The 12,915-nt window shown below is 38.3% G+C and overlaps 1 protein-coding gene across 1 annotated transcript in view; it reads right to left on the minus strand.

Moving 5' to 3' along the window:
• The window catches only part of kcnk3a (potassium channel, subfamily K, member 3a), an 83,582-nt gene extending 71,613 nt beyond the window's left edge, over nt 1–11,969 (minus strand). The window contains exon 1 of the mRNA XM_061886095.1: nt 11,606–11,969. Coding sequence (XP_061742079.1) covers nt 11,606–11,888 — 283 coding nt within the window. The 5' untranslated portion in view covers nt 11,889–11,969. The remainder of the gene's footprint in view (nt 1–11,605) is intronic.
• Nucleotides 11,970–12,915: the final 946 nt, after the last annotated feature.

A 12,915-nucleotide genomic window follows, 5' to 3' on the forward strand; every position in this document is an offset into this window, starting at 1 on the left:
AGGTAAGCAATGCAATGAAGGCAGAAAGCAAATAGCAAAATTCCCAGGACGAGGACAGAAACAGAATGGTATAAATAGCAGCTATGATGATTAGAAACAGGTGTGGGACTGAGGGCTGGGCGTGACTTGGAGACTAGGTGGAAACTAATGGGTTACTATGGAAAAACAAAACCAGGAAGTGTAAAACGGGAAACAAGAGTCCAAAAACAAAACAAACATGATCAAACTTAAAACTGAATTACAGGCATGACATATCCACAGATGCTATTCAGGTTTTTTTATTCTTTAATAATATCAACTCGACAGCTTTTCGTCATTAAATTATCTATTATTACATTTTGATAGAGGGAGTTTTTTTAATTTATTATTTATTTAAGTTTTTTACATTTATATGTATATGTAGATGCTGTATCGGGACAGATCCATTAAGAGTTTGAGCAGAAACATGTCATATAGGAATTAACTATACACAATAAAACATTAACAATAGGTTTTGAAGTAATACCTTTGTGACATAAAAAAACCCACAAGTAATGTAACAAAAAAAAAAAATGTTGTTTACTTTTTGATCAAAATAAAACACAAATCATTTTGGCTAACACAGGTAAAGTCAAATAAACAAGCTTTGTTCTTCTCCAATGCCTCCTATCAGTACAACAGTTTGGCCAACAAAAATAAAAAGTGACACCTCTCACGTCGAATACACAATCTTCAAAGCCTGCGTTCAATTCGATGAGATGACAAAACCTTTTAGCTAGTATTGATGTTATTTGAACACTGAAAAATTTTGCAGTTACATAAAGGACGAGTAAACATCCCTGTCAACAAACTAAAGACTTTCTAAACAATCTGTGATAACGTTCACGACACAGCACCTGCTGAATTTTTCCTCACCTTATTAACTCTCAGTCACAGCAGCTGATGGACGCTGCATTGAGAAAATAAAAACAACATCAAATAGTTTTCTCCTTTGCTGTATACTTTTAGTGTGGGGACATGTGTGTCTGCCTGTAATATTGTCCACACCTGTCTCCATCTAAACACCGCATTGCGCTCTTAAACGCAGGCCGGGAAGTGAGGGAAAATAACATTAAACCAAAAATCTCCGAAGCAAAGTCCGTGTCGTTAGTCTGCCATGATTATCAAGCCAAACGACGCAAGTGCGCATGCGCCTGACTTTGTGTTGCCTAAAATGCATGAATAAATTAAGTATTTTTGTAATTATAAAAATAGTCGGTGTTACTAACCGTCTGGAATTTTATCGCAAATTATCATTACACCGTTAACTGTTACAACCCTCGTCCATTAACAATTAAAAAGTCAAGGGCAGTCACGGCATCTTCTTGCCGCTGATGTTGGTACATTTTTTAGGATATTACGACAAATGATGAGGGCGGTCACAGCGGTTGCCGTGGTTAAATTCGAGCTGTGTTAATGTAGACTCCCTTGTATGCTGTACAGTAATTGAAAAAATTTTCAACGCTGTTTGTCTATTTTATGGAGGAATGAAGGTAATCATAAAACTGCCACCAAATGTTATTAAAAAAAGTATTGATTATGAATCAAGAATAGCTTTGAATTAAATCGATTCTGAATCGAGTCCCCAAGAATCGACTTGAATTGTGTGGTTCCCAAAGATTAACAGCCCTAAGGACTAACACTAACTTATATATGATGTTAGGTGGTAATTGGCGACATATAGTGGCCACACTAATTTATTAAAGGCCTACTGAAACCCACTACTACCCACCACGCAGTCATATCAATGATGAAATATTAACATTGCAACACATGCCAATACGGCCTTTTGAGTTTACTAAATTACAATTTTAAATTTCCCGGGAGTTTCGTCTTCGAAACGTCGTGTAATGATGACGTGTACACAAGACGTCACGGGTTTTTAGGAAGTATGAGCGCTGCGCACACACACAGCTAAATGTCGTCTGCTTTAACGGCATAATTATACAGTTTTTTGGACATCTGTGTTGCTGAATCTTTTGCAATTTGTTCAATCAATATTGGAGAAGTCACAGTAGAAAGATGGAGTGGGGAAGCTTTAGCTTTTAGTCACACAAACACACGGTGATTCCTTGTTTAAAATTCCTGGAGATGAAACTTTCCTATGGATCAGAGCGCGGGCAAGAGAACATGGATCCCGACCACATGTCAACCAGCAGGTTTCGGTGAGAAAATTGTGGTTAAAAAGTCAGTTCTTACCGGAGAAAAGCTGAGCTTGTGCCGTCCATAGCTGCCGTCGACTCCCCTGAGACACTGCGCGTCAAGACACCCGTGGAGACACCCTTATGACTATCAGGTAATATTAAACTCACTAAAACACTAGCAACACAATAGAAAGATAAGGTATTTCCCAGAATTAACCTAGTAAATGTGTCTAAAAACATCGGAATTCGTCCCAATGCAATCGCGTGTTGTTTTTTTTTTCTAGTCAGTCACTATCAATATCCTCAAACACGAATCTTTCATCCTCGCGCAAATTAATGGGGAAATTGTCGTTTTCTCGGTCCGAATAGCACTTTTTGTTGGAGGCTCCCGTTAAAAACAATGTGAATATGTGAGGAGCCATCAAACATGTGACGTCATCGTCTGCGACTTCCGGTAGAGGCGGGGGCTTTTCTCTTATCACCGAAAGTTGCAAACTTTATGGTGGATGTTCTCTACTAAATCCTTTCAGCAAATATATGGCAATATTGTGAAATGATCAAGTATGACACATACAATGGACCTGCTATCCCCGTTTAAATAAAAAAAATCTAATTTCAGTAGGCCTTTAAATTAAGCTCAACACGCAGTAAGTTGAATGATGCTGACACGTTTGTTACTGGATACTTTCTAATACACTTCTGCCTTGGAGACTTTGTATGCAACTATAATTATTTGATACTTGTTTATATTTAAAAATGCGCTTATACACATGTACTTATATATTTTTATAACTTTTTTGTATTAAAGCACTAAAACTTAGTGGGTTTTTGTAGTAGTTTAAGCTCAGAAACGGTCACACTGTGCTTAAGAACAACCATCTTGACAGCAGACTATGGCAGCCTGAGCTTGAGTGCGATCCACGAGGCCAATTAAACAGCGGAACAGTCGGGCTCTGGTGTTGTCATTAATATGTAATGGCAGTTGGAGCGGCAACAACTGTGTTTGCAGCAGCCGCGGGGTTTCACGGTTACAGAAGACCCGGGTTGGGTTAGTGTGCAATTAAGTCGCACGCCTCTGATTGGGTTACAAGCCACAGGTCAGTGCTGCTCTCTGAACAACAGAGGATGGCTTAGATATAGTAGAACAGGGCTATTCAACTACATCATGAAGACGACCGCAGTTTCGAGAGCCCAAGAGCTCAAGGGCTGGACATTGAAATTTGGATGTTTCATCAAAAAGGGCCTCCGCAGGTCCCTGGAGACTGTGTTTACTTAATTGCAAAGTAAACAAACCAGCTCTCACATTGCACTATCAATAAATTCATTATTCTGCTCTCGCTACTCGTTTCCAGCGTGTGTAGCTGGACAGTTAATTAACAATATGAAGAAACAGAAGCTGCAGAAGTTTTGTGGAGATTGATGTTTCTTCTTTAGAATTATTTCCCTTCCTTAGTTTTTTTTCTTTACACTTCTTCCTTAATTCAGGTTTGTAAGACTGAAAATATAAGTATAAAGTAAACTTTACAAAAGTGTAGCGTCCATAGTGTATTTCACATAAATAAAAATAGGTTTAGTGTAAATATGTCATGATCTGTGATCTGTATCATGTTGTTTGTTATTTTCTGTTAGTTTTAGACTCTTTTAGTTCCTGTTTACGCTCCCTTGTTTAGTTAGCATGATGACCCATTAGTTTCACCTGCTTCATATAAAAAATGCACCTGCTCTAATCAAGAGACTTTTATTTAAGCATTTTTTGCCAGTTAGTCGTCCTGGTGATGTTGCCCTTTCATGCCTATTTCACGCTACCCTGTATTTGCTGTGTTCATGCCATAGTTCATGCTGGTCGTTTTCATGCCACAGTAAGTCTTGTTTGTTCCAAGCCATAGTTTATGTTGTTTTTTTCATGCCACAGTTTTGTGTTTTTTTCCACGCCGTAGTTTATGTTTGTTCCTATTTTGATAGTGAATAATTTAAAATGTTCCTAACTTCACGCCTGGTCCAGATTAGTCCGTTTGCATCTCGGGAGAACAAACCTTGCAGTAAGATGCGTAAACCCCCATGTCATGACAAAATACATTCACACAATAAACTACAGATGTTTACGCATATAGTAATTAAACAGTAACTACGTCAATCATTGCTCACAATGTATGGGGTAGTGTTGAGTGTTGTCCCGATACAAATATTTTGGTACCAATACTGAAATGTATTTCGATACTTTTCGGTACATTTCGATACTTTTCTAAATAAAGGGGACCACACAAAATGACATTATTGGCTTTATTTTAACAAAAAATCTTACTGTACATTAAACATATATTTCCTATTGCAATTTTGTCCTTGAATAAAATAGTAATCATACAAGACCACTTTTCTTTTATTATTAAGTAAGCAAACAAAGGCTCCTAATGAGTCTGCTGTCATATGCAGTAACATATTGTGTCATTTTCCATTCTATTATTTTGTTAACATTATAAAGGACAGGCTGTAAAAATTGATTATTCATCTATTTCTTCATTTACACATAGCATCTGGTTATTTTCCGTTTCAACATGTTCTATATACACTTCTGTTGTTTAGATACTTTAAATTAGTTTTGGATGATACCACGAATTTGGGTATCAATCTGATAGCAAGTCGTTACAGGATCATACATAGGTCATATTCCTCATGTGTGCAGGGACATATTTGCTGAGTTTATAAACATAAATAAGAAAAAAAAACGAAAAAGATTTTGTGATGCTAAAAAATATCGATGTAACCATAGTAGTATCGACTAAATACGCCCCTACACTTTGTATCATTATAGTGGATGTCCAATGGCATTTGTTGACATTGTTACGCTGGTGAGCTACAGTGTGTAGTGAAGCATGTTTAGCTATTCCTCGTCCTGCAGGGATGACACTTGCGTACTTTTTAGAGGCGATATAGCACCGAATATGATTAATTAGTATCGCTGTACTATACTAGTAGCGGTATACCATATGGGGCTCATCACAAGGAAACCTAAGGTGTAGCTTTATTGCTCTCCACTGGTCAAATTTAGCCCTACACGTATTAAACAACACAACCACAAATACAACAGAGATCGCAAAGTCAGCAATATCAATCCATAAAAACCCTAAATACATTTATGCACAATATGCACTTGCAAAGATCTGACCAAGTTTCGTGATCAAGCTTACTCGTGTGGATTTCTCGCGTTGTTCAACTTGTTGCTGCTTGTCTAGAACACCGTGTCCGTCGCTTAAAAAGTGCGACAGGAAACAATGACTGGAGCACTAGCTCGGGGACGTTCATTCATACTTTTTTGTCCAGTCGTTGTTAAAAGTCAGATTTTTGCTATTTATTTAGATTTTTGGGGGGATTTGAATGAGTAGTCTTCTTCTACTCACACCACTGCTGCTTCATTGTGACACATACAGTATGCCTCGCTGTTGCCTCCTGCAGGGTGGCGGTAGTATTGTATACATGAGCCGCCTTCATTTGAAAGGTTTCGTCAAACCTATTTGGACGATGTTCGGCAGGCCAAATGAGAAATTTTTACAAACCCCGTTTCCATATGAGTTGGGAAATTGTGTTAGATGTAAATATATACGGAATACAATGATTTGCAAATCATTTTCAACCCATATTCAGTTGAATATGTTACAAAAACAACATATTTGATGTTCAAACTCAAAAACATTTTTTTTTTTGCAAATAATCATTAACTTTAGAATTTAATCCCACAGGTGTGCAGGCTAATTTGGAACAGGTGGGTGCCATGATTGGGTATAAAAACAGCTTCCCAAAAAATGCTCAGTTTTTCACAAGAAAGGATGGGGAAGGTACACCCCTTTGTTCACAACTGCGTGAGCAAATAGTCAAACAGTTTAAGAACAACGTGCAATTGCAAGAAATTTAGGGATTTCAACATCTACGGTCCATAATATCATCAAAAGGTTCAGAGAATCTGGAGAAATCACTCCACGTAAGCGGCATGGCCGGAAACCCACATTGAATAACCGTGACCTTCGATCCTTCAGAAGGCACTGTTTAAAAAACCGACATCAATCTTTAAAGGATATTACCACATGGGCTCAGGAACACTTCAGAAAACCACTGTCACTAAATACAGTTTGTCGCTACATCTGTAAGTGCAAGTTAAAGCTCTACAGTGCAAAGCGAAAGCCATTTATCAACAACATCCAGAAACGCTGCCGGCTTCTCTGGGCCCAAGATCATCTAACATGGACTGATGCAAAGTGGAAAAGTGTTCTGTGGTCCGACGAGTCCACATTTCAAATTGTTTTTGGAAATATTAGACATGGTGTCATCCGGACCAAGGGGTAAGCGAACCATCCAGACTGTTATCGACACGAAGTTCAAAAGCCAGCATCTGTGATGGTATGGGGGTGCATTAGTGCCCAAGGCATGGGTAACTTTTACATCTGTGAAGGTACCATTAATGCTGAAAGGTACATACAGGTTTTGGAACAACATATTCTATCATCTAAGCGCCGTCTTTTTCATGGACGCCCCTGCTTATTTTTCAGCAAGACAATGCCAAGCCACATTCAGCACGTGTTACAACAGCGCGGCTTTGTAAAAAAAGATTGCGATATTGCTGTTGGGAGCATTATGAACAACTGAAGCTCTACATAAAACAAGAATTGGAAATAATTCCACTTTCAAAGCTTCAACAATTACTTTCCTCAGTTCCCAAACGTTTATTAAGTGTTGTTAAAAGAAAAGGTGATGTAACACAGTGGTGAACATGCCCTTTCCCAACTACTTTGCCACGCGTTGCAGCCATGAAATTCTAAGTTTATTATTATTTGCAAAAAAAATACAGTTTATGAGTTTGAACATCAAATATCTTGTCTTTGTAGTGCATTTAATTGAATATGGGTTGAAAAAGATTTGCAAATCATTGTATTCCGTTTATATTTACATCTACCACAATTTCCCAACTCATATGGAAACGGGGTTTGTAAAAAAAAAAGTTTAATACCCCAGTAAAGTGTTGCTAGTTTTGAGTGGAATGTATTGCAAATCAAATAAAAGCAGGTTCTAATCAAATGTGGTACTTCATAAAAAAAAAAAATTAAAAAAAATTAGGAGATCTGTAAAAGAAGCAAAATGAACATTACCGTATCGTCTAATGCCAACTTTTTTGCCCAAATACAATGCAGCAATCTTTTTTTTCTTCTTACATTTAAAGAGGCACTACAGCTGCAGTGCAATATTTGACTTTAAGGTGACCCACAACGCTGTGTTTTCAGCAAAACGCTCCCAGCTTCAAAAGCTCTGACGTGGAACAATGTTGTCTATTTATAAAGGTGTCCTCTCGGCTCCCAGTTTGTGTCAGGCCTCAATGACACACAGCAACAGATTTGCATGATAGTTCAAGTAACTCTTCTTTTGATTCTAGTAGCACATGTCGTCACATGATTGTTCTCCCCACTAATTGCTCACCACTCAATAACACCAGCTAGAGATCAACTCAAATTTAGTTTTTCCAACTATAGGAAGGAAGAAATTTAGAGTGATGGATGGTGCCGAGAAAAAGTGGATGATTTTCATTGAATTAAGGAAAGAAATCATCCAAAATCTGGCGATGCGGTTGGAGTGTGACACACTGAAGCAGAATGTTAGAATAATATCCAAACGGTTGAGATTAATGCATAAATAGTATGGAGAAGCTGCTGATGGTGTGTTTGACGGAGAAGCAGCTGGAAGGAGATACCTTAGAAGTCCAGTCTCCAAGGTAAATGCTGTACATTATTACTACAATAATTCATAAGACTGCAGTAGTAGTAGTACATTCTTTTGTATTGTTTTTCATAATATTTATTACCAAAAAGTGTGATTTTATTTTTCAAAGCATGATACATGTTGAAATTGTAATGTTTTTTTTGGCTGGGGCAAGCACCAATTAAATTAATTTTAATTTGTTTTAGTGGGAGACGTTGATTTGACATACAAGTGTTTTGAGTTAAGAGCGCCGTCACGCAACCAATTAAGCTTGTAAGTTAAGATATTACTTTACTTTTGACAATTTTGACAGCCCCACCTCCTTTAATCTTCTCAATGACCAATGCAAACCTGTTATGAGAGTTTTATTTGTTTTCTGTTTTGTTTTGTTTTTCCAAGATGAAGCAGAGTTAGTTACAAGTGGGTTGTAGAAGAGGAAAAACCTCCCCCCCAAAACAGTGAACACTTTTTGTGAAGAGTGGCACTTTTCATCACAAATATGTGAGTAATAAAGTGTTAAAATGGGTAAACTATAGAAACCAAGGATTTACCGAGGGTAAGATGTCGTGCCAGCTCGGCACGTTTTTTGAAGTCAACCATCTCATTCAAACTCGGCCATCATTAAGAGCTCTCTTTTTCCCACCAGTCACACCCTTCCGGCCTTCACAATAATAGCACTATGCGTCACATCCACTCCAATTGCGGTAACAAAATAATGATCTTCGAAAAATAGTTGAAGCTCAGTGATACTCATTATGTGCACCAGTGATACATGTACTAATTTATTGGTTATTGAAATAAGTTGTTTTAAAAAGGAGAAATATGTGCATAAAAATGAGCTAATATGTCACATTGATGCATGCAAATATTCATGAACTGATCATAGGCAAAAAGTTTTTTCCAAGCTGAATCTTATTAGAATCTATTGATCCACTATGTCACAGAATCAATCGTACACATCAGATTGCGCATGATTATATAATTAATGATTTTATATCAAAAAATAAATGTCAGCACTTTACACTTATTTTTGTGAGAGTCCTGTGTGGGACTATCCAGGACTAACTGCAGTGTACTCAAACAGCCACCAGGAAGCATCTATGAGCAGATAATACTGCATCATCTCTTTTCGGTCGGTAGTACATTCTTCACTCATTCTTTAAGAAAAACTAACCTCCACCTTCTGTATCTTTGCATAACAACGTGTCAAATTCTGTAGAGTAAAAATACTCTACAATTGTTTGGTCCTAAATGAAACATTTTCAAGCATACCTGGCTAAATAAACTGAAAATATTACTAATACAGTATTATTGGCCATCAGAGTGTTCTGTTCAGTATCTTGGCCACTGATTGGCTTAGCCTCAACCAGCACTGCTATATTGGTAAAAGTTACTAAAGGGTGTTATTTCATGTTCAGATGGCTCTCATAAAAAGTGCATTAAAAAGGTTGTAAACTGGCTTCTTTATGCTCTAGCTATGAAAGTATTTGTTTTAAAATAAATGATTCCTACTTCAATTTGTCCGGAACCAGTTAATGACTGTATTTATTTATTCAATTCATTTGTATTTGTGTGACCAAATATTTGGTGTGTTTATTCTGTATATGTGTTGTTACTATAGGGCTGTCAAATGTTTTTTTTTTTGGTTGGTTTTTTTCAGACTAATCACATTTTGGAATTTGGATTTATCCTGATTAATTGCAGATGATGACTTGCTTGTATAGTTAGAATTATCTTAAAATAAGACCCCAATATTCGTAAACAAATGCAGTTTTTTTGCCAGAATGTCATCCAGGGACGTTTTTAAACGTTCTACTTAAACGCATGTCACTTATTTGCACAAAACTCAGCAACAGTTTTACTTAAAGTTCTTTCAGGCTGCACACCAGTCAAAGTCTCGCCACTCATTCTGGTACTTGCGAATGCGTTGATCCGATTGTTGACCGTATAGCGCAATGGTTGTCAAAGTGCGACCCGCGGCTATTTTTTTTAGCAACCCGGGGCACGTTTGAAAAATGTTACCCCACAAAAAACAAAAAGTACAATAAAAGGCAAACAGGTCAAATGTAACGAGTAAAAGTTGCAATATTGACTAATAACACAAAGATTCCATTTCTTTAAAACTGTCATTGCTAAAAAAAATAATGATGAATTAAAATCAATATTGTTATGTTGTTATTGACTGATTAAATCCAATGACGTCACATCCAATATTTCGCTTTGAAAAAAAGTTTTTTGCGGGAAATAGTGCATATTTTGTTTTCTCCGGAAAAAAATGCGTAAGACAAACAAAAAAAGCCATTAAAAACAGTAAACGTTTTATTGTTAAAGTTTATGTACCAATGATTGTCACACACACACTAGGTGTGGTGAAATGTGTCCTCTGCATTTGACCCATCCCCTTGATCATGCCCTGGGAAGTGAGGGGAGCAGTGGGCAGCAGCGGTGCCGCGCCCGGGAATCATTTATAATGATTTTGGTGATATTGACGGATAGATCTGAAGTTGACCTCGAGCGTTGAAAGTAAAAAAAAATAAAAAACGTGTGACATATTTTTATCACTTTAATGAATGTGGTCCTTAGTGGAATTTTTTAAAACTATCAATGCTCAAATATTCATGAATAAAAATCCATGATGTTGTGAATTATTGATCAATTTAAAGCTAGGATTACTTCACATCACATCATTTTTGTGTGTGTGTGTGTTTTTGCCAACAAAAAGGGCATAAAGCATTTTTTTATCGATATTGACAGACATGAAGTTGATCTGGAGCAGTGGTTTTCAAACTTTTTTTAACCAAGTACCACCTCAGAAAAAACTTGGCTCCCCAAGCACCACCATAACGACTAACATCATAATACGGTAGCATAGTAGGTCTTAGTATACATTAAAAACTAGGCAGAGATTTTATTTAACAACATTTTTTGGCCAGTGTATCATTACACACAATTTGAGCAGTAACACTGTTTGAATATTTAATTAAGTAATTATTTGTAGCCTAGTACCACAGTTTGATCTAGCTATTTAAATGTTTTTGGGGTTTTTTGTATCTATCTTTGATTTTTTTATTAGTAAGACCCTCCCGGGTCCCCCGACCAAACTAGAGGGGAGGCCGAAAGGTTAAAAAAAATATATATATATATATATATATCTATATATACATATATATTGTAATAATTTTTAAAATGAAAAATATAACAATGGCCCTCACATGCTTTGATTTTTTTTTTTTTTAGTGTGCGGCCCTCAGTGGGAAAAGTTTGGACACCTCTGATATAGCGGATAAGGTAAAAGAGCTTGTGTGGTCAAAATAAATTGTATGATTAGTCTAAGTGTGTCATGATTAATGGGATAATTTTTTGTGATTAATCACGAGTTGACTCGGTAATTTGGACAGCCCTTATTGTTACTTTTTTGTATTTCAGGTTATGTAGGATAAAATATAAATTATTTCCTAAAATGGGTGGGGGTGGCACCATTGGAGGGATTCCCCAGGGCGTAAAACTAGCGAGGACCGCCCCTGGATCCCATGGTGCTCTGCTGAAGTAGACACCTGTGGTGCATCACATTCATTTCAAGAATTAATGCAATGAATATTAAACCTTTCAAAACAAATGATGCATCTTTTTGTTTCCTTTTCCTCCTACTCAGGCGCATCATCATCAGTCAAAGTTGCTGAAAAAGGGGAAAGAAGCTGTCTTACCTATTGTGGTGATCACAGTGATTGCGAAGTAAAAAGAGCCGGCGAATGTCCACTGCACGCCGGCTTTGTGCGGCTTGAGCTGCAGCACCACCTTCTCAAGCTTGTCAAAGTCCTCCTCGGACAAGTTGAAGGTGTGGAGCAACTCGGCCCGGCGCAGGGAAACCTCTCCCCTCTGACTCGTCTCCTTCTGCGACTCCAGCGCGTCAAAGATCGCGGCGCCCACGATCAGGTAGGTGAAGGTGCAGATGATAAGGGCGAGGGTCCGCACGTTTTGCCTCTTCATGGTGCCGTCGCGCGTCAGGGAGACCAGCCAAGAGCGAGTGCGGGTCTGGAGGACGGAGAGCTGGGCTGGTTCATGGCTGTTGTGCTGCCTGGAGGAGCTCTGTGTGTACTTTATGAGGCGGGAGCTGTCCATTCAGCACCACTGCTCCTCCCCCGGCACCTCCCCATCTCACTGTCTTACATCGTGTGACCACTAGGAGCGCCATCATCTATTTAATCCTCATTCAAACACTGAGTGCACTTTTCTAGCAGGCACACTTGGGACACGTGGGTTAAATTCCAGGGTGCGGGGCCACATCTGGCCCGTCACTTAATTTGTGTGGCCCCCTACATTATTTTATGTGGTCCCGCTGCGTCATTTTATGTGGCCCGCTACATCATTTAACGTGGTCCGTCACTTCATTTAATATAAATAAATGATAAATGGGTTGTACTTGTATAGCGCTTTTCTACCTTCAAGGTACTCAAAGCGCTTTTGACACTACTTCCACATTTACCCATTCACACACACATTCACACACTGATGGAGGGAGCTGCCATGCAAGGCGCCAACCAGCAGGGTGGGATTTGAACCCGGGACCCTCGGGTTGCGCACGGCCATTCTGCCACCGCGCCAATATGGTCCGTCACTTCATTTAATATGGTCATTCGATGTGGCCCATCAAGTTATTTAATGTGGTCAATCATGTCATTTAATGTGGTCAATTCTGTTCTTTAATATGGTCCGTAATGTCATTTAAGTTGGTCCATCGGTCATTCAATGTGGTCAATCTTGTCATATAATGTGGTCCGTCATGTCATTTAATGTGGTGCATTATGTCATTTAAGTGGCCCATCATGTCATTTAATGTGGTCAATCATGTCATTTTAGTGTTTCCCCCAGAAAATGTGTTAGTTAAGGTGGTGGGAAAGGGCATTGCCCGGGATAGGCGGCAGGAAGAGGAAGGGGGTGGATGTGTGCAAGGAACAATGTAACTCGGCCTGTCGCCATCACGTCTCCACCTAAGTTAATGTTAAATTTAAAGTAC

This window comes from Nerophis ophidion, linkage group LG24 (genome assembly GCF_033978795.1).
Source record: "Nerophis ophidion isolate RoL-2023_Sa linkage group LG24, RoL_Noph_v1.0, whole genome shotgun sequence".
Classification (NCBI taxonomy): Eukaryota; Metazoa; Chordata; class Actinopteri; order Syngnathiformes; family Syngnathidae; genus Nerophis; species Nerophis ophidion.